The sequence below is a fragment of the Onychostoma macrolepis genome, chromosome 20 (genome assembly GCF_012432095.1).
Source record: "Onychostoma macrolepis isolate SWU-2019 chromosome 20, ASM1243209v1, whole genome shotgun sequence".
Taxonomy (NCBI): Eukaryota; Metazoa; Chordata; class Actinopteri; order Cypriniformes; family Cyprinidae; genus Onychostoma; species Onychostoma macrolepis.
This window is the reverse complement of record NC_081174.1, coordinates 9,621,428-9,643,329: the sequence shown is the minus strand read 5'-3', so window position 1 is coordinate 9,643,329 and position 21,902 is coordinate 9,621,428. Positions and strand designations below refer to the sequence as shown.

General features: G+C 35.0%; 1 protein-coding gene across 1 annotated transcript; it reads left to right on the top strand.

Moving 5' to 3' along the window:
- The first annotated feature begins 1,878 nt into the window (after positions 1–1,878).
- faslg (Fas ligand (TNF superfamily, member 6)) lies at positions 1,879–4,101 on the top strand. The gene is made up of 4 exons (XM_058756413.1): positions 1,879–2,240; positions 3,060–3,108; positions 3,208–3,264; positions 3,351–4,101. The coding sequence occupies exons 1-4, from the start codon at positions 1,944–1,946 to the stop codon at positions 3,755–3,757; spliced, it is 810 nt and encodes a 269-aa protein (XP_058612396.1). The 5' UTR covers positions 1,879–1,943; the 3' UTR covers positions 3,758–4,101.
- The last annotated feature ends 17,801 nt before the right edge of the window (positions 4,102–21,902 follow it).

Genomic DNA, 21,902 nt, shown 5'->3' with positions numbered 1-21,902 from the left:
ATAATAATTGGCCGAGATACAACTATTTGAAAATCTGGAATCTGAGGGTGCAAAAAAATAAATAAATAAAATTCTAAATATTGAGAAAATTGCCTTTATTACTAATAATTGCATATTACTAATCAAAAATTAAGTTTTGATATAAAATATCTTTATGGGACATGGTCTTTACTTAATATTGTAATGATTTTTTGCATAAAACAATAATTTTGACCCATACAATGTATTGTTGGCTATTCACTCTCATAAATAAAGGTATAAAAGCTGTCGCTGGGGCGGTGCCTTTTCAAAAGGTAAAAACCTTTTAAGTTCAAATATGTACACTTTAAGTACTAATATGTACCTTTAAGGTACAAAAATGGACCCTTTAGGTACAAACATGTACCTTTTGAAAAGGTACCGCCCGAGTGACAGCTTTTGTACCTTTATTTCTGAGAGTATTGCTACATATGACTGGTTTTGTGGTCCAGGGTCACATATAATTATTTACTCCCATCTCAATTTTTTTAATCCATTGGAGAACATAAAAAAAAACAGTGTAGAAAAATGCCATTAGTCACCATTTCTATTAGGTTTAAGCATGTTTAATATCTAATAAAAACAATTAAATAATCCTTAATGAAAGAATTCTTAAATGGACATATGTTAAACATTAAATGGATATAGTTATGCATAACAATAGTGCTGTGTAAAACAACTGTTAAATGCAGTATGTCACACCATCAGGCCGTGATTGAGTGGTGGGTTTGACACAGCAGGCCATGTCACAAAGTAACCCATCTGACAACTTGCTCTAACGTTTCTATTCTCAGTCAGCCTTTGTACATTATGTGATGGCTGACAGGATGCTGGTGGTCTTTAAAAAGGCCCTTCTGAAGAACTCTTTCTAGGTCACAGGCATTCCTTCGCCTCATATGCAGATGACATGCTACACTGACCTATGGATAAGCCTGAAACTTACAGTAAAGCAAGTTTTGATTTGTTTTAGTTCATTAATGGATGTGTGATTGAATGCATGAAAAAATTCACTAAAGCTTTTAATGAAATGCTCAAACCAAACTTTTGCCAAGGAAAGGCACAGTTCACTCCAAAATTACAACTATTCATTATTTCCTTTCTTCTGTGGAACAAAATATTAGTTTTAAAGAATCTTCACACAGGCCTTTTTAGTACAATATCACAGTTTGTTAGGGCTGATTCAGCTACAAATATTAAAAAGCACCATAAATGTAGTCCATATTACTCCAATTTGTGATTGAATAATTCAGTCCAGTTTATTGAAAAGATCCCATGCATTTACTGATCCTATTATTAATGATTTTTTTATTAATCAGTTTGTAAAAAAGACAAAAATTATTATTTTTTTTTAATTTTATTGTTACACAGAAAAAAAAAAACTTTGAATTTGAAACATGAGGGTGAATGTAAATGACTAAATTGTCATTTTGGGCTAAAGGGTTTCTTTAAGAACTAAATCATGAATCTTAAATTGTAAATATTTTATTTGTATGCACTTACACTTACTAATTACTGCGAGAGCAGTTATTGCCTGCAAGTGCACAGAAAACTCAAGATGAATGGCTTCCTGTCCATGATGTCACTATTATACCCATTTCAGATACGACTTTATGCACATTGGTTTGCCACAAATGCATGCGAATGCTGATACACTGACCAAAAATAAAATTCATCATAATCCATCCTATGCATCAGTGTGCATGAGAGAAAGGAAGAAAGGATTAGAGACAGATAATGAGTGAGATAGACAGACTTCTTGTGTGTGTGTGTGTGTGTGTGTGTGTGTGTGTGTGCGCGCAAGTGTGGGTGGCAAGTTTTAACCACACTGCAGGACCTTTTTAAACCTGATGTTCAGCAACAGCCTTCTCAAGACATACATTCTCTCGTCACTCAGACCTTCACACACACCTCTGAGCTCTGCAGACATGAGCAGTAACTTTAGCCACCCGTCCCAGCCGGTGTTCATGGTGGATTCTGGCGGAGATCACCCTAAACAACATCGGTATTACCATCAGCAGATGCCCAGACACGCAGAGCCACAACTGGTGCCCTGCTGGACGTTCCCCCCTGCCCGAGCTGAGATGAAGAAAAGGGACTGGGGGAGAATGAATGCTGGGATGGCTTGGGTACTGATACTGATACTCCTGCTGATTTTTGCAGCCCTGGGACTGGGAGCCTATCAGATCCAGAAGTTACAGACAGAAGTGCAACGGCTGTCTCAGGTAAGCGCTACTTAACAGTGTATTATATTGTGATTTCAATATATATATATAGAGAGAGAGAGAGAGAATCAAAATTTTATTTAATGACAAAATATTAACTAAAGTGCATTTTTTATACATCTATATCTACATATCTGTAATACATCTGATAAAGTGACATTTAATTTCAATAAAGATAGCAAAAGTGAAACATTTCACAAAAAGAACAAAAACAATAATATTGTATTAAGTATTTTGACACTTTTTGGTTAACAAATGTCACTGGATCACGTTCATAGTTAATGTGATGAACTACACCTGTGTCCAGGACACCTGTGTGAAATAAAAGTCTTTGGGAAATGAATTCTGAGAATTATGCTCTTTTAATTCAGTGGAATCAAAATCCATTTTAATATGCATAAACATGTTATATATAATGACTCACATATATGTTGACAAATCACAATTTTTTAAAGATTTGAAGCCTTGATAGTTACTCATACACCACCTGGAAAGCAGCCAAGAGCTTTATTATTTGTTTATGTAATCTGAATCTCTTTGATGTTCATGAGAGTATAATTTTTCAGTTTCCATTCCATCGTGTGCACGCGACTGTGTAGGACACAATTACAAGTGAGAAAAAAACTTGTGGTCACTGGTCACAAGGCTACAGGAAATGCTACTTTGAATGTAGAGAAGTCTAACACCAGTCTCTCTTTCTCATAATTAATAGTGAATTCACTTTAGCTCATACAAGACCTGTTTGTATCAGCTGAAGAATATTTTTGAATGCACAATATGTATGAACAATTTTTGACCCTTTTTTCTTCCCTCCAATAGCAGGAAATGCCCGCACAGATGCAGAGCATCGCTCCACAGAGACAAGTTGGTGAGTTGTGTGACCAAATGATCAATTATCAGCTTCATCCTGTGCTAAATCTTCACTGGTTAACATGATGACCTGATTGCTTACTTTATCATTTGACAGGCCCGGATCCTTCTGAGCTGAACAGGAACAAACAAAAATCTGCAGCACACTTGATAGGTAAGATTTGGTCCAGAAGGCATTCTAAAGAAGCTGCTTACATTTTTTTGCTACAAAACAGTATCTTATCAGGATAATTTTTTCAGGTCGTGCAGACCAGAGCACATCATCTGGAATTCTGAAGTGGGAAGCAAAACTCGGCGAGGCCTTTACAGAAGGCGTCAAGTACAACAACGGCGGCCTTCAGGTCAACAAGACCGGGTTGTACTTCGTTTACTCCCGTGTGGAGTTTTTTTCGCTCAAGTGCAACCCCAAAGACTTTTACGTTCACAAAATGCGTCTGCAGAGAAACAGCCACAACCGGACAATCATGGAAGATCACCGAGAAGGCTTCTGTTCAGCAGGGAGCAATATGCCGTGGATGACCGGGAGTAACATAGGCTCGCTTCAGCATCTCAAGGAATCCGATAGGCTGTTTGTCAATGTCTCACACCCCCATCTGCTCAGCAAAAATTATCACAGCAACTATTTTGGCCTCTTCAAGATCCACTGATCAGTTAGGGGATGCTTAGGGCATGATTGTGAGTTCAGATGAAGAGCTCAGCAATCTCCGGACTACCCTAAGATCCTCAGAGCTTCATTGCAATGCAATCTGTCTGCTTGGCATTGTCAAATCACATTTGATTTTGAATGTATCGGTTGCCTGTGGCCGTTAAGTTCTTTTGGAAAGTTTTGCAGAAGAGTTTCAGATTGAATGAACACTAATATGCTTCTGTATCAGGAGAAAGTAGATTAAATCCAAATATTTATTTTCTTTAAAGTCTGATTGTATATTAATACGATCAATGGTCATATTGACTGAGTAATATATCAATAATGGTTAATAAATGTGATCAATAAAAGTTTTAATTGCAAAAAATTGTTGTTGATTTCAACTTTGAATCGAGGGTGGATGTCTCACACTCTTGAGTGTGTGGAGGTGTTTCCATGGCCACTAATATTTGCATGTGATAGTGGGTTGGTTGTCACTGGAAATTATGCTGATTTTTGGTTGAACGTTTCCAGAGCTATTTATTCTTAAAAATCTCAATCTAATTGTCATATTCTAAATTAGGGACAGAGAAGAGCTCGGAGATGACTGTGACTCAAACGAGTTTCTAGTCAGCTGTTTTTGAATATCCTTTATGGACCACAAAGGCATCTTTTTGCAAGGTTGCGTCATTTCTGCAAAGACCCTCAGGTTCGCTTCACTGCAGTGTTTGCTGAACCACATATGAAGATTTAGGGGTTTTGTGCAAGTCTTTGTGCACACTTTGTACTTCTATTCTCGCACTTCCTTCCTGTGTTTAGTTATGGCGTTAACAGGGGTCAAAAAGCTTTGATGAGAAATGAAAATGAAATATGCTTCTATCACTCAATCATTCAATTACTCACGAGATAAAGTGTTAAAGTTCTCAGTGTTGGTCTTAGTCGCCAATATATTATTTCTAGCCACTCAATTTGAGTAGAAAGATCTCGTCTCAGAGTTGTGCTTGAGTATTTTGTAGGGTTGGAGCTCCAATAAAACTGCGTGTTATGCAGTACTGTGTGTTTTTGTCTTATGAATCCATTACACCTCAATATTCCACTTACTATGAAGGTGAGTGGAAACAAGGCCTACTCTTTCAGCACCTCCAACTCTTTTGGATAGAGGCAAGCATGCACACACACACACGCACACATACACACACACAACGCATATACCCCACAGGAAGTGACCACTGGAGAATAGTCACCCACAATTCATCCACTTTCTCAAACTCTGCTTCAAACTGATAAAAACCAAGGGCCATTAATAGCACATGAACTGATTTCACAATTTAGAATTACGGTCAATGAGATCAGATGTTGATTTCAGTTTCTCACATCAGGTCAGTTCCAACCTACAAAAAAGTTTTAGCTGTATGTAGAGCTAAGCATTGCATAGATCTATAGCCTACTGGATAATAATGTGGACAATAATTTATTGTCCACACTCATTGTATACATTTTTATATATTATAATATAAATGAAAATATAATCAAAATGATCTTGAATTCTCAAGTCTCTTATGATCACCAAGGCTACATTTGTTTTTCTGAAATATTATTGCAATTTAAAATGACGTTTTTTTTATTTATTTTAACATTAGTATCATTAGGAATATTTTATATTGATAAAATCATTGATTCTACAAGAGCAACTAAAGGTGGTACATAAATTAGCTTAAGTTTCATAATGAATCACTACTGCTCAACGCCCAGCATCACATGATCAGAAATGGCAAAAAAAAAAAAGTCTTTAGACTACACCAATGGCCTTGTGGGCTTGAGTTTCTCAGTTTAAGTTGGAACAACCCTTCCACTTTCCACGGTGCCCAACAAAGGTGCAAAAGAGGTGTAAGTCTAAATGCTATGAAGCCATTGATTTACCACATTATACTTCAAACATGTGCTTTTTCTAGGACGTTTAGTTTCATAAGATGGTATCAATACTGACCCCAAAGAAAGTGCTGATTTGGCCCAGTAATATAGCCACAGATGTCAGGCCTTTTACATGCCTCTGCTCATGCTATTGCCATTTTATCAAAGATTTTGCAGAAAAAGGAGCCATTTTACATAGACACAAATGAAGGCTAAATTCTCTTGGACCAAACAATACAAAGAGACTGTGTTGGTTAAAACAAGGTTAAGTATCAACATTTTCTTGTTAATGTGTAAAGGAGATCCAGAGCCAGGTGAAACGTGAAGTTCATTATAGACAAAAAAATCAAATAAAACCAAAAATAGTTTTTGTCAATTAATGTGAGATTGCTATATACATTACATATTGTGAAAATATGTACATTTATTTACATGTATATATTTATATTATATATAAATATATTTAATATATAAACATAACTTATTTTTCTGAAATATATAAATGCATGTGTGTGTATTTATATATAAATAATAAATATGTACAGGACACACACATACAGGTGCTGGTCATATAATTAGAATATCATCAAAAAGTAGATTTATTTCACTAATTCCATTCAAAAAGTGAAACTTGTATATTATATTCACTCATTATACACAGACTGATATATTTCAAAAGTTTATTTCTTTTAATTTTGATTATTATAACTGACAACTAAGGAAAATCCCAAATTCAGTATCTCATAAAATTAGAATATTGTGAAAAGGTTCAATATTGAAGACACCTAGTGCCACACTCTAATCAGCTAATTAACTCAAAATACATGCAAAGGCCTTTAAATGGTCTCTCAGTCTAGTTCTGTAGGCTACACAATCTATGGGGTATTGTGAAGAGGAAGTTGTGATATGCCAGACCCAACAATGCAGAAGAGCTGAAGGCCACTATCAGAGCAACCTGGGCTCTCATAACACCTGAGCAGTGCCACAGACTGATCGACTCCATGCCACGCCGCATTGCTGCAGTAATTCAGGCAAAAGGAGCCCCAACTAAGTATTGAGTGATGTACATGCTCATACTTTTAATTTTCATACTTTTCAGTTGGCCAAGATTTCTAAAAATCCTTTCTTTGTATTGGTCTTAAGTAATATTCTAATTTTCTGAGATACTCAATTTGGGATTTTCCTTAGTTGTCAGTTATAATCATCAAAATTAAAACAAATAAACATTTGAAATATATCAGTCTGTGTGTAATGAATGAATATAATATACAAGTTTCACTTTTTGAATGGAATTAGTGAAATAAATCAACTTTTTGATGATATTCTAATTATATGACCAGCACCTGTATATTATGTAAACAAAAACTTTTATTTTAAATGTGATTAATCACAATTAATCATTTGACAGCACTAATATATACAGTATATATATATATATATATATATATATACAGTGAGGAAAATAAGTATTTGAACACCCTGCTATTTTGCAAGTTCGAAATCATGGAGGGGTCTGAAATTGTCATCGTAGGTGCATGTCCACTGTGAGACACATAATCTAAAAAAAAAAATCCAGAAATCACAATGTATGATTTTTTAATTATTTATTTGTATGATACAGCTGCAAATAAGTATTTGAACACCTGTCTATCAGCTAAAATTCTGACCCTCAAAGACCTGTTAGTCTGCCTTTAAAATGTCCACCTCCACTCCATTTATTATCCTAAATTAGATGCACCTGTTTGAGGTCGTTAGCTGCATAAAGACACCTGTCCACCCCATACAATCAGTAAGAATCCAACTACTAACATGGCCAAGACCAAAGAGCTGTCCAAAGACACTAGAGACAAAATTGTACACCTCCACAAGGCTGGAAAGGGCTACGGGAAATTGCCAAGCAGCTTGGTGAAAAAGGTCCACTGTTGGAGCAATCATTAGAAAATGGAAGAAGCTAAACATGACTGTCAATCTCCCTCGGACTGGGGCTCCATGCAAGATCTCACCTCGTGGGGTCTCAATGATCCTAAGAAAGGTGAGAAATCAGCCCAGAACTACAGGAGGAGCTGGTCAATGACCTGAAAAGAGCTGGGACCACCGTTTCCAAGGTTACTGTTGGTAATACACTAAGGCGTCATGGTTTGAAATCATGCATGGCACGGAAGGTTCCCCTGCTTAAACCAGCACATGTCCAGGCCGACTTAAGTTTGCCAATGACCATTTGGATGATCCAGAGGAGTCATGGGAGAAAGTCATGTGGTCAGATGAGACCAAAATAGAACTTTTGGTCATAATTCCACTAAACGTGTTTGGAGGAAGAAGAATGATGAGTACCATCCCAAGAACACCATCCCTACTGTGAAGCATGGGGTGGTAGCATCATGCTTTGGGGTGTTTTTCTGCACATGGGACAGGGCGACTGCACTGTATTAAGGAGAGGATGACCGGGGCCATGTATTGCGAGATTTTGGAGAACAATCTCCTTCCCTCAGTTAGAGCATTGAAGATGGGTCGAGGCTGGGTCTTCCAACATGACAATGACCGAAGCACACAGCCAGGATAACCAAGGAGTGGCTCTGTAAGAAGCATATCAAGGTTCTGGCGTGGCCTAGCCAGTCTCCAGACCTAAACCCAATAGAGAATCTTTGGAGGAGCTCAAACTCCGTGTTTCTCAGCGACAGGCCAGAAACCTGACTGATCTAGAGAAGATCTGTGTGGAGGAGTGGGCCAAAATCCCTCCTGCAGTGTGTGCAAACCTGGTGAAAAACTACAGGAAACATTTGACCTCTGTAATTGCAAACAAAGGCTACTGTACCAAATATTAACATTGATTTTCTCAGGTGTTCAAATACTTATTTGCAGCTGTATCATACAAATAAATAGTTAAAAAATCATACATTGTGATTTCTGGATTTTTTTTTAGATTATGTCTCTCACAGTGGACATGCACCTACGATGACAATTATATATATATATGGCCAACAAATGTGGAATTTAAAAGTGCTCTAGAAATAAATTGAATTGAATATATATATATATATATATATATATATATATATTGTGTGTGTGTACAATTAATTTATTAAAATTGTTTTTGAGAAATTATAAAATGCGTGTCTTAGAAGATATGTAATCAAGTCACTGTAAATTTTAATTGATTTTTTTTAATTTTTTAATACATTTTTTAATCTAGATGACCACCAAACTATTACCTATACCCATATGGTTTATTTTTATGCCCACTAATGTCCATATGGTTTATTCAGCCCTGATTATTGTCATGAATCTGGTCCATGCACTTCCGCTTCCTCACCACCAGAGGTCATCCGCTCATCACATGGACTCTTGCACTTCACCATCTAACTACATTTCCCATCATCCATCGCACAGATATCACAGCTGTCACCAATCACTCCTTGCACTAATCACACGCACACCTGATCCTATGCACACACAATCACACACTCTATTTAAGCCTTGGACTTTCTCTGCCTCACTGCCGAGTATTGTATGTGTTTACCGCTCCCGTAGCCGTAGCCACGCTACAGAGCCCTAGTCAGTATCCTAGTCTTGCATTACCTGTTCACCTGTGTTTATTTCTACCCGTGTTTCTTGGATTAACCCTTTCTGTGCCATTCCGTGTTTCTTTTCAGTTCCTTTATTGTTCTCGTTTTCACTCCCTAGTGTTAGCTGCGACACGGAACTTTTGTTGTTTTCTAGTCTGTGTTCCTAGTGTTTACCCCTGTCTCCCTGTTCGGACTCTGATTATTTCCCTTGCCTGGATTATAGCTCATGTACCTGGATTATCTCTCTGCCTAGCCCCTTTGGATACTGTTCGCTGTCGACCGACCTTTGCTTGCCCTAGGATTACTCTTTGTCTTGTCCCTGCCATACCTGTTTGCCATTGCTCGACCCTGCCTGTATTTATGACCATGCCTGTAAATAAAAGCTTGCATTTGGATCCGCATGTCTCACGTCTCGTCAGCCCCGTTACAATTATGATCTACATATGCTTGTTTATGGACTTCCTAAAAAGGAAGAGAGAACTTCATTGAAGGCCTCAATCACACCATGTCTCTCTACTAATATGATACTTGCACATCCTGTGTCTGTCTCTGAAAGCAGTAGCTATACTATGGCTTTCATGTATGTTCAACCTCACAACCTCATGGGAACACCTATTATTCACCACACCAACACCACATAGAGGAAACATCATAGTTTCATTTAACTAGTAAAAGCTCTGTGGACAGATTAACAGGAATTTGTTCTTAAAATAAGGAATTAATTAAAGACTTTCTAAAACGTGTAAACTTTGATGCATGCAAATCAGGTACCTATGCTTTAATTTAAGATAAAATTAGATGGTATTATGGGCTAAGGGGTTTATTGATGGAAATTTCATTTTTAAGAACATTAAGGTGTAGTGCCATTGCTACACTTGGATAAATTGGCTTTGGTGTTTTTTTGGTGATTTCATGCCATTCCAAATATGACTTTGTTTGAAAATTTAAGATAATTTAAATACTGTTGGTTACCAAACAGCTGGTTTATTTAGACACAGTCGCCCCCTACAGAAAGCATGCAACAATTTCTAGCAACTTTGCCCTGTTAGCAGCAAGTTCAGATGGATGGCCTTATAAGTCTAAGTCTAAGTTCATAATGGTAACATGATAAAATTCATTGGAGATCATAATGTTTCGACCTCCATGCCGACATGCCCCCCGCCCATCCTTTTTGACATGCGTCACAGAAAATATGTCTCAACAATGATTCTCAAGAATCTCTTATTGATAAGAATACACAATTATAATTTTGACAACAATGTCGGAAAAACAGCACAGTCATAATTTCCCAAATATGATGCTTATCACACATCAGTTTTTAGCAATTAATGAGTCGAATTGGTTTCGGTGGTCTTTGCAAACATGTGTCCTCTCTCAAGGAGTCTTATACCACAATAACGGCATCGGAAATCTTTGCACAGACTTGCAAATGGTGACCCCATTAAATATTTAAAACGTGGTGCAGTTTGTCCACAGTTAAAGGCCAATTCAGAGAACATGAGTGAACAGTCAGAAGAATTAACTTTTTCTTCTTGATCTGAACATAATTATTAATAATAATAATAATAATAATAATAATAATCCCACTTTATATTAACACCTTATTGTGTTCATATTTTATTTCAAAACACATTTACTGCTATTGTGGTGGGATACGGGTAAGGTTAGAGACAGGTTTGGTGATATGGGTATTGGTTTAAGGGTGGGTTAAGGTGTGTAATTATAAATGCAATTACATGCAGGTATTTTTTAAAATATAAGTACAATGTAAAAACATGTATGTGTATGTACACAATAAGTGCATTGTATCAAATGATTAATTTAAATGTAAGTACATAGTAGTTAAGGCCGTCAAATATAAAGGGTTATTTTGGTTTGTAAACACATATTTAGTCCACTGTGTAATACAATCTAATTTCACTTTACTGAAATGTTTGAAATGCTATTGAAATGTCAATGTATACTTATGCATAAAATGAATGCTAGTCAACTCAAAATACATATAATTTCAATCTATAAATAAGGGGGCACAGAACTCCCCTGGGCACCCACCTTGTCTGTCCCATTCAATTAATGTCCCCTTCAAAATAATCTGGAATTATGAATAATAATTTTTCTTCCTGCTTCATAGACAAAAAAAAAAAAAAGGCAACCAAGCCTATGTATGTATGTATGTGTATATATTAGTGCTGTCAAACGATTAATCGCATCCAAAATTAAAGTTTTTTATTTACATAATATATGTGTGTGTACTGTGTATATTTATTATGTATATATAAATACACACAAATGCATGTATATATTTAAGAAAAATATGTTATGTTTATATTTTAAATGTATTTAAATATAAATTTATAAATACTATAAATTATATGAATATAAATATAAACGTAAATATATGTAAATATTTTCAAAATATATGCTGTATGTCAGTGTATTTACATATACATCATAAATATACACAGTACACACACATATATTATGTAAACAAAAACTTTTATTTTGACACGATTAATCGTTTGACGGCACTAATATATATATATATATATATATGTGTGTGTGTGTGTGTGTGTGTGTGTGTGTGTGTGTGTGTATACTGTATATATACAGTCATGTGAAAAAGTTAGGACACTCTATTGAATTTCATGCTTTTCTGTATCAGGACATAATAAAAAATCATCTGGTCCTTGGCAGGCCTTAAAATTTGGAAAATAAAACTTCAGATGAACAACAAAACATGACATATCACACCGTGCCATAATTCATTTAACAAAAATAAAGCCAAGATGGAAAATCCATATGTGACAAAGTTAGGACACCCTATGATTTAATTGTCTGTAGATCCACTTTTAGCAGAAATTACTTGTCTCTCACATCGTTCTGGAGGAATTTTGGCCCACTCTTCTTTACAACATTGCCCCAGTTTATTGATGTTTGAGGGCATTTGTTTACACACAGCTCTCACCACAGCATTTCAGTCAGGATGAGCTCTGGACTTTGACACTGCAACACCTTGATTCTTTTCTTTTTAGCCATTCTGTTGTAGATTTGCTGGTGTGCTTGGGATCATTGTCCTGTTGTATCACCCAATTTTGGCCCAACTTCAGCTGTCGGATGGATGTCCTCACATTTGACTCTAGAGTACTTATAGAGTATACAGAGTTCATGGTTGACTCAATGACTGTGAGGTGCCCAGGTCCTGTGGCTACAAAACAAGCCCACAATCATCAGCCCTCCACCAGCATGTGTGACTTTTGGTATGAGGTGTTTGTGCTGATATGCTATTTAGGTTTTCACCAAACGAGACGCTGTGCATTATGGCCAAACATCTCCACTTTGGTCTCGTCTGTTCAAAGGACATTGTTCTAGAAGTTTTAGGGTTTGTTCAGATGCAACTTGGCGAACCTAAACCATGCTGCCATGTTTTTTTTTTTAGAGAGAAGAGGCTTTCGTCTAGCAAACCTTCCAAACAAGCCATACTTGTCCCATATTTATCTAACTGTACTGTCATGAATTTTATAATTTAACATGTTAACTGAGGCCTGCGGACCCTGCAGTGAAGTTCTTGGGTTGTCTGCCATTTCTCTGAGCGTTACATGGCCTGATCATGAGGTGAATTTGCTGGGTCGTCCACTCTTGGGCGGATTGGTGTCTGTTTTGAATGTCTTCCACTTGTGAATAACCTCCCTCACTGTATGGTCGAATGGCCACAAATGGCCGTATTACTCTTCCCAGACTGATGGCAGCAACAATTACTTCTCTAAGATCATTGCTGATGTCTTTTCTCTTTGGCATTGTGTTGATACACACCTGAAGGCTCCAGACCAACAAACCGCCAAAACTTCTGCTTTTGAGGTGCTCACACTTGCTGATGATCAGTTAATCAAATGCATTTGATTAGCAGTGACTGACTGCTACTTACCTCTTAATTCCTTTGTTAACAGTAAGGGTGTCCTAACTTTGTCGCACATGGCTTTTCCATTGGAATTCAATAGGGTGTCCTAACTTTTTCACAAGACTGTATATACACACACACACACACACACACACACACACACATATATACATACATGTATGTGTGTGTGTGTGTGTGTGTGTGTGTGTGTGTGTGTAAAATGCAGTAGAATCTGTGAATCTGTAATTGCTCAATTTAATTTATCTTTAACCTTTATTTAATTGACAAAAGTTAATAGTAAATTAATAGTAAATGACTAAATTAATAGTATTTTGAAAATATAAACACATTTTGATGTTGATTGCAACACTCTCTAAAAAAAAGTTGAGACAGAGGCATTTTTAACACTATGTCACATCATCTTTTAATTACAATATTTAATCATTTGAGAATTGAGGACACTAATTGTTAAAGTTTTGCGAGCAAAATTTGGCCTTATCTCACTTGATACGAAACTTCAGCTGCTCAGCAGTCCATGGTCATTATTGTCTGATTCTCCTTTTTATGATCGGCCATACATTTTCAATAGGAGACAGATCTGCAGGCCAGTCAGCCACATCCATGTGTCCACAAAACCACGCTGTAGCACATGCAGAATGAGACTTGTCATCATCTTGACCTAATAATCTTGATGGCATTATATGTTTCTGTACAATCCCAATATATATGCCTCCATGTCAACGGTACCTTCATACATATTCCAGTCACCCATGCATGCGGTTTGCACTGATGTACCCATATACCATGACAAACATTTGCTCTTGCATCTGTCCCTGATTGAAGTCTGGATGGTCTCTTTGGTCTTTGGGACTGAGAACTCGACGTCCATTTTTCCCAGAAACAAGTTGAAATGTGGACTCGTCTGACCACATTGTCATTGACAATCTGAGATGAGCTCTGGCCCAGAGAATCCCACTGAATCACTACATAGAATTGATGTATAGCTTTTTGTGTAACAGAGAATCAATTTGCATTTCTTGATGCAGTAGAAGACTGTGTTAAGTAACAGCAGTTTTCCGGAATACTCCTGAGCCCATGTGGCACAAAGTGATGAGCCATGATCCAGGTTTGCTTGCAAAGACTGAGATGCTCCATCATACGCAAACATGATCCCTCATCTATTCACCTGCTTATTGTGGACCATTTTGAAACAGTTTAATTGGGATATTCTGTAAACTTCTCACTTTTATTTGGCCTCTGTCCTAACTTTTTTAGAGTGTGTTGCAACCATTAAAATGTGTTTATATTTCCAAAATACATTTAAAGATTGAAAACATTGGACATCTTTTCTTTGTACTTTTGTCAATTAAATAAAAGCTTTTTGTATTTTGGAATTTTAGATGAATAATTAAATAACCAATTGTAAACAAAGCAGAAGCTCAGTAAAAGAGATTCGTGATCATTTATGTTTTGCTCATATTTTTAATTGAAGATATAACATAATAGAAACACTATATGCAAATTACATTTTCACTCAGATAGCCTATAGGTTTTAAATAAAAGGAATAGATATCTGAAATGTACATTATGAACAATTTATGGATATACTGAATAATAACAGCATAGTGCCCTTTTTTGGTTTTGACAGGAATGAAAACATTCGATGGATTGTACTGTTGTTTCAGAAACATACTGGTTGTTCAACTAATAATCTTCCAGAAAAAACTCAGTAGAAAGTAAATAAGTCAAAAGAGCAAACTCACATGCATAATAATAATAATAATAATAATAATAATTATTATTATTATTATTATTATTATTATTATTATTATTATTATTATTATAATAATAATAATTATTATTATTATTAATGGAAAATAATTGCCCTTAAAGGAAAAGGTTACTTCACATCTGCAATGCAACGAGCCTGCAAACAATGGAAATGAATAATCAACCGACATTAAAATCATCAACGGCATTTCAAAAGTGTCAAAATAAGAAAAAAAATCCTTTATCAGATCAGGCCTCTGATAAATAGAGTTGGCTTATCACTTTGGGGGGCAGCAACGGTAGCGGTAAAACCGTGGAAAATGTTGATTTATATCTCAAATAAATGCAAAACTCCAAAGCTTGCATGCAAAGTAAATCTGATGTGTTTTAGCAAGTTGACCACAAACGAAAAAACATACAAGTCAATGAGTGAGACGCATGAAAAAGGTGTTAAAACAGAGGTGATGAGGTAAAACTGACTTAAAGTGACAGATAACCCAAACCTTTTACACAAATGCAAGGTAACCTTGAAACCATTTTAAAATAAATTTTACTCTTTGATAATTTAAACAGTAATTCATGCTGAAATAAAGCAAAGGTCTTTGCTTCTTCAGCTGTAAGTAAAGTTCAGCATTAACCACATCATTTGACTAAAGTGTGGTTTATAGATGTCACAGATGCTTGAGAAACCAGAAATGTTTGATGTTCGAGAAAACATGCCAGTGCTTGTGCAGAGACCATTACCTGAAACAGGAAATGTGTCTGACTGAGCTGATATGAGAATTATCACAAGCCAACTGAAGCAGTAAAAGGTCATTACAAAACCACACTTAGGACCACACTAAGGAAACTTTTAATACAAATTGCTCACCAAAAGTAGTTTGTAGTAAAGCTGTCAAAGATGGTAATGAAGTGGCAACAGTTACTTGTCGTCGATTTTAATTGGCTAGGTGCAATTCCAAGAGTGCTCATGAGTTAAAATTGCATAGCATACTACCATATTTCTATCATATCTGAGCATTGTACATGCTATTTCGAGTTCAGCGATACAGTTCACTCACACAAGAATGCATCACTGTTTATATCACTCAATTGTCTGTGTTTAAGCTGTACATCAGGTGGCATTTTTTCAGTGAGCCTTCTGCAGATTACACTGTTACACCAGTAACATGTGACTGTCTTTTTGATAGAGTCATTGAATCATTCACTCAACCAATCTGTTCAAACACACTGATTCAGAGAGCAACCAAACTCTGGAGATGCGCATTTGATTTGATCTTAACAGAAAATGATAAAGTAACTACACTGTAAATAAAAAAAAAAAAGTTAAGCCAACTTAAAATTTTAAGGCAACCAGCTTCAGCAGTTTTTTGAGTTTGCTCAATTTATTTTTGTGGGAGATTCTCAAATTTTTGTTGTATAAACTTAAAATGACAAGTTGAGGAAACTCAAACATCTGCTGAAACTGATTGCCTTAAAATTTTAAGTTGGCTCAACTTTTGTTTTTGTTTTTTTTACAGTGCAGCAAAATTGTATATTCAGTATTGATTTCTTGTTTATTAAACTTTTGCAGACCAAAATACATGATTGTAAGAATCATATGTGCAGATATTTGGAACAGCACTCTCGTTCTTGTAATATCGCTAAATTATTAAGAATGTTCAATCATTACATTTAATTACATTTAACATTATAATTATCATTCAGTTAATACATCCAGAGGTGTAGTTGCTGAGATTATTCTAGTTTAGTTTCAGTATCCATTAGCAAGGGTCCAAGTTATGATTACTGCTTTTAGTAGCAAGCACATTAGATATGTGAAATCAACTGTAAATTCTGAGATAGACGAAGGTTGTTGCAATCACAGATAATCAAAAACAGAGTGGAAAATCCACAGAAAGATTCTTTGGTGCTGATGAAAATGTAATTTCTGCTTCTACATTAAGATAGATGGTGAACAAGTAATTCAGTGTTATGCCTACTAAAAATTAAAGATCATGATTAATATCACATTACTGATGTACTGTAGTTCCTACAGGGATTGCACTGTCAGAGCATAAGGGTGTTCACAAATAATATACACAATAAATAAATAATATGAGAATATTAACAGACTAACATTCTAGAAGAGAACCAAAATGCCACAGTGGTTTTGCTGTTGAAACCTGTAGGCATATAGATGAATATTCTTTACTACTAAAACAGCGGTTGCAAATGTGTAAAACAGTCATATGGAAAATCAGTTACTAATTATACTGACACAATACATGTTTAATTTCATAAAGGAAATCACTGAAAATAATCAAATGTTTCAGTTGAGTGAGTAAGATTTAGTAACCGCACACGAGGACAAATCAGTTGAGATGGTGAGGTGGTGCTTGCCTTTATTTTGCGGTATAGTCTTTATCACATTAATACAGATTGTTCTCTTACAACCTTTTAGGCCAGAGAAGCCCAAACCAGGGCCTTTGATGTTGGCCTGTGATGACCTTTGATTTGGCCCACCAGAGGGAAAAAGTCATTGAAGTTAATCGAAACATATCTTCATTTCTTAATTATATTTTTGTTTTAAGGTTTTTTAAACATTAGGTTTCATTTCAAAAACAATATAAAGTGAATTTAATTAGAAATCAATTTAAACATTTAAGAAATTTTGTCATTTACTTTTTTTATTTAAAAATGTTAATATTTTAATACATTTTAATATTATAAAGTTGGATATAATGCAACATGTACTTTTGGGCAATGGTTCTTTATCATATCAAAATCAACCGAGTATGTGAAATGGCACAACTTTCAGACCTAAGGGTTCAGTGGAAAAAATAAATACAAAAATTTCTAAACAAAATATGAAGGTGTGTAGCAACTCATAATATAATAACTATAATAACTGGTGTTCGTTATGTGCAGCTTTATCAATATCATAAAAATGCTAGCAAGAGTTTTAATCAATTAGGATATCTTGGTATCAGTTTGTCCTCAAACAAAATGTATTAAGATCGCCACCTTGTGGTAGTTTATGGGATAAAATTAGTTTTAAGACTCATCTAGACAACCAACAGCCCTGTCTTATGTCTCCCTCTGTCGCAATCTTGTTGCTACAACATAGGCCTATTTGTGAATTTAATTGAGGTTGTTGGACAGAATAATGTGAACACTGGCTAGTAAATATTTCTTTATGAAGGTGTTTTATCACCGTTTGCCTATAATACAGTTTGGAATAGATTCATAGAAATTCTGAACAGTCTCCCGTTAAATATTATTAGAACATCTCCCGTAAAAGTTTGAGTAAAACCTGATGATTATGTTATCCAGCTTTCAGTATGATTTGATAATTATCCTAACAGCATCTTTTTTTTTTTCTTCTTTTTTTTTTTACAAGGGATTCATGATTTCTTTGACAGTAACCTAATAATAGCACACTATATTAAATATCTGTTGTCCATTTTACATCATAATTCTTTCTGAGAATTTCAAAAACAAACTTTTTTTTTTTTCCAGACTCTGATTTTTTATGTGTTTCAGAACTTTTACACACACATATACACACTGGGATATACTATTTCATATACATCACATTCATCTGAGTGATAGTTATTTTCGCAGTGGGACAGGTAGAATTGTAAAAACACAGGACAAGAAAGACAAAAAGCAGCATAAAGTATGATTACCAGGTGGACAATGATGTGCAGAGTTTTCAAACAACCATTCATAAGTTTAACAGTTGCGTTATGCATCCATGTGTGTCGATTGACTTCATTATGAAAATAAAGGCTTACATTTTCTTCCATATAAAAATTTAAAATCATATGTTAAACACAAACCAATCCACAAGAGTATTACCAAAAATATATAAAGCTCTTTGATCAGTAGAGGGTGCTGCTGGACTGCAACTAAAAATGCCATGCAAACGTACTATTACAGGTTGGACCACTGATTGCTCTTTTGCAAGAGATAATATACAGTCTCAAAGTAATTATCACAAATAAATCCTGACATTCACTGAAACTTGAATATGAAAATCACCTTGAAGGGGTTTATTGATAAAATTAACAGAATAGGCTACTTAATCCCACACATGCATCTACTTTATACAGTATAGTATAGGCCTATATACATAAACCAAATTCCTTTAATCATCCATCACAATGAGTAAAAGATGGGTTTGGTGAACACAGGGATAAAAAGCACCCCATGTGTACAATGAAATATACTGCTGTATCTTTAATGTTTTGGGCCTATTTCTGCTGGAGGTCCTGGACATCTTGTTCAGATGCATGGCATCATGGAATCTATCAAATAACAACAGAGAAAAAATCAAAACCTGAATAACTCCGCTAGAAATCTTATAATGGGCCATGTTTGGATCTTCCGACAGGACAATGATCCAAAAACAAATCTCAAAACCAGCACAAAAATGGGTCACTGGGCACAAAACCAAGCTTCTGCTATGGCTATTCCAGTCCTCTGACCTGAACCCTGTAGAAAATGAGTAGGATGAACTGAAGAGAAGAAGCACCAACATGGAGCTGGGAATCTAAAGGGCGTGATTCTGGACGAAGGGATGGTCTCTGATCTCTTGTCAGGTGTTCTCTAACCTCATCAGACACTCATCAGAAAATTCAGAGCTGTTATTTTGGCAAATGTAGGTTTCAAAAAGTATTGAATAGGGTGTCAATAATTATGTCCAACTTGTATTTGAGAAAATTAAAATAAAATTATATATTGTATAAATTTTAGTTATGTTTATTTTTTATTTATCATTTATTTTACCAGGATAGTCCCATTGAGATGCAAAATCTCTTCTTATAGGGAGTCCTGGCCAAAATGGCAGTACAAAAAGTTTCACAATAAAACAATTACAAACACATAAAACAAACAAGTATTTTTCCCTACATTCACAACAATAATTTACTCATAGCAAATACATGTTTCCTTTAGAGTAAACCATAAAAGGTTTTATGAGTGTTTCCAGCATAATAACCCTCTGCAACTCGTTCCATAACGAGGGGGCAAAAAACGAGAAGGCAGTTTTGCTGAGCTCTTAAAATACTCTTGGAACATTTAAAAGAAGTTTAGCAGAAGATCTAGTGCTGTAATTACAAGTGTAAAAGGATAAAAGACTACAGATATACATTGGTAATTTACCTAACAATGCCTTAGCGATAAACAACAGCATATGCACTTTCCTTCTTTGAAACAAAGAGGACCATCCCACCAATTCATACAATATACAATGATGAGTGCGTGAAGGAGCACTCGTCAAAAAAACGTAAGGCAGCATGGTATACATAGTCCAACTTTATAAGTGAAGATAAACCTCCATGCATATAAATCACATCACCATAATCTAACACTGAGAGGAAACAACTTTGTATAATTCTCTTTCTTGCTTCAAAAGGAAAACACTCAATTTTAGTTTAAGCTTTTTTAAAAGTTTTTCAATATGTACATAAAATCCCAGTTTGTCATCCAACCATATACCCAAGTATTTGTAACAATTTACAATAGATTCTCCTTGTAAAGTTAAAATAGAATGAGTTTAAAACCAATTTTAATTTGGACAATGACAGTTGCAGTAACTGAAAAGATTCTTGCAAGAGCTCTATAGCTTGATTCAGCGAATGTGCTACTGTGTAAATAATTGTGCCATCAGCATATAAATGAACTCTAGCTGAGGCTATCCCACAACCAATATCATTAATATAAATAGAAAATAAAACTGGTGCTAAAATAGAACCCTGTGGAACACCTTTTATCGTTTTTAGTTCAGTTGAAATAAAATTTTAAACTGAAACACACTGAGCTCTTTCTGACAAATAATTATTGAACCAATTTAGAGCCATTTCATTAAAACCTATACAACTTAGCCTCTGCAATAAAAGTTTATGATTTACAGAGTCAAATGCTTTAGAGAGATCTACAAATAATGCTGCACAATATTGTTTACTATCCAAGCATTTAACAATATCATTTGTAACCAGCATAGCTGCTGTAATAGTACTATGACCTGATCTAAAGCTTGATTGAAATTCATTTAAAACTTTATTTTCAGTTAAGAACTATTTCACTTGATCATTAATAAAAGATTCAAGTACTTTTGCCAACACCGACAACCTACAAATTGGCCGATAATTATCCAAAATTGATGGATCGCCACCTTTTAACAAAGGAAGAACCAGTGCTGATTTCCATGCACGAGGAATAACACCTGAAGTTAAACTCAAGTTAAAAATAGAAGTGATGGGCTCTGTTATAAGATCTGCCGAAATTTAAAAAAAAATAAGGTTCTATTTTATCAGACCCTTCTGATTTTTTTATATCCAAATTTGATAGAACTTTATGAACTTGTGTAGCTAAAATGGGAGTAAAACTGAACAACTGAATAGTATAACATGAAGTAACTTCCACATTTTCTTGTTCCCTTAAATTACTATATAGTTGTGGGTTACTCCCGCCGAAATAAAATGGCTGTTAAAAGCATTATTTAATCTTTAATTATACTCTCATTTAAATTCAAATAATCAGGTAGCTTAGTAGAGTTTTTTTGACCAGAAACTGATTTGGTCAATTTCCAAAAATTAGACGGATCTTTAATATTCTCATTTATCATATTTAAATAATAATCACATTTAGAGCTTTTTACTAATTTTGTACAATTGTTTCTTATTGTTCTGTTATTAATTCAGTCCATGTGATTATTAGTTTTCTTTGCTTTAGCCCATGCAGCATCTCTTCTTTTTTTTTTTATAAGTGAAGATATGGACTCATTAAACCAGGGATTATCTCTATTTCGCACTCTAAATATTTTAAAAGGTGCATGTTTATCACATATAGTCAAGAAAGTGGTTTTAAATTACCACATTTTAAGAGTAGATTTGAGATAGAATTATAATGGAAATGTAAAGACCAACTCAGACTTTAGAACAGTCTTAAAAACAGACTTTGATCTCCTTTACACAAAAAAAAATAATAAACAAACAGAGCTCAACAACACAGGCTTTCACACACGTTACACACGAGCCGCC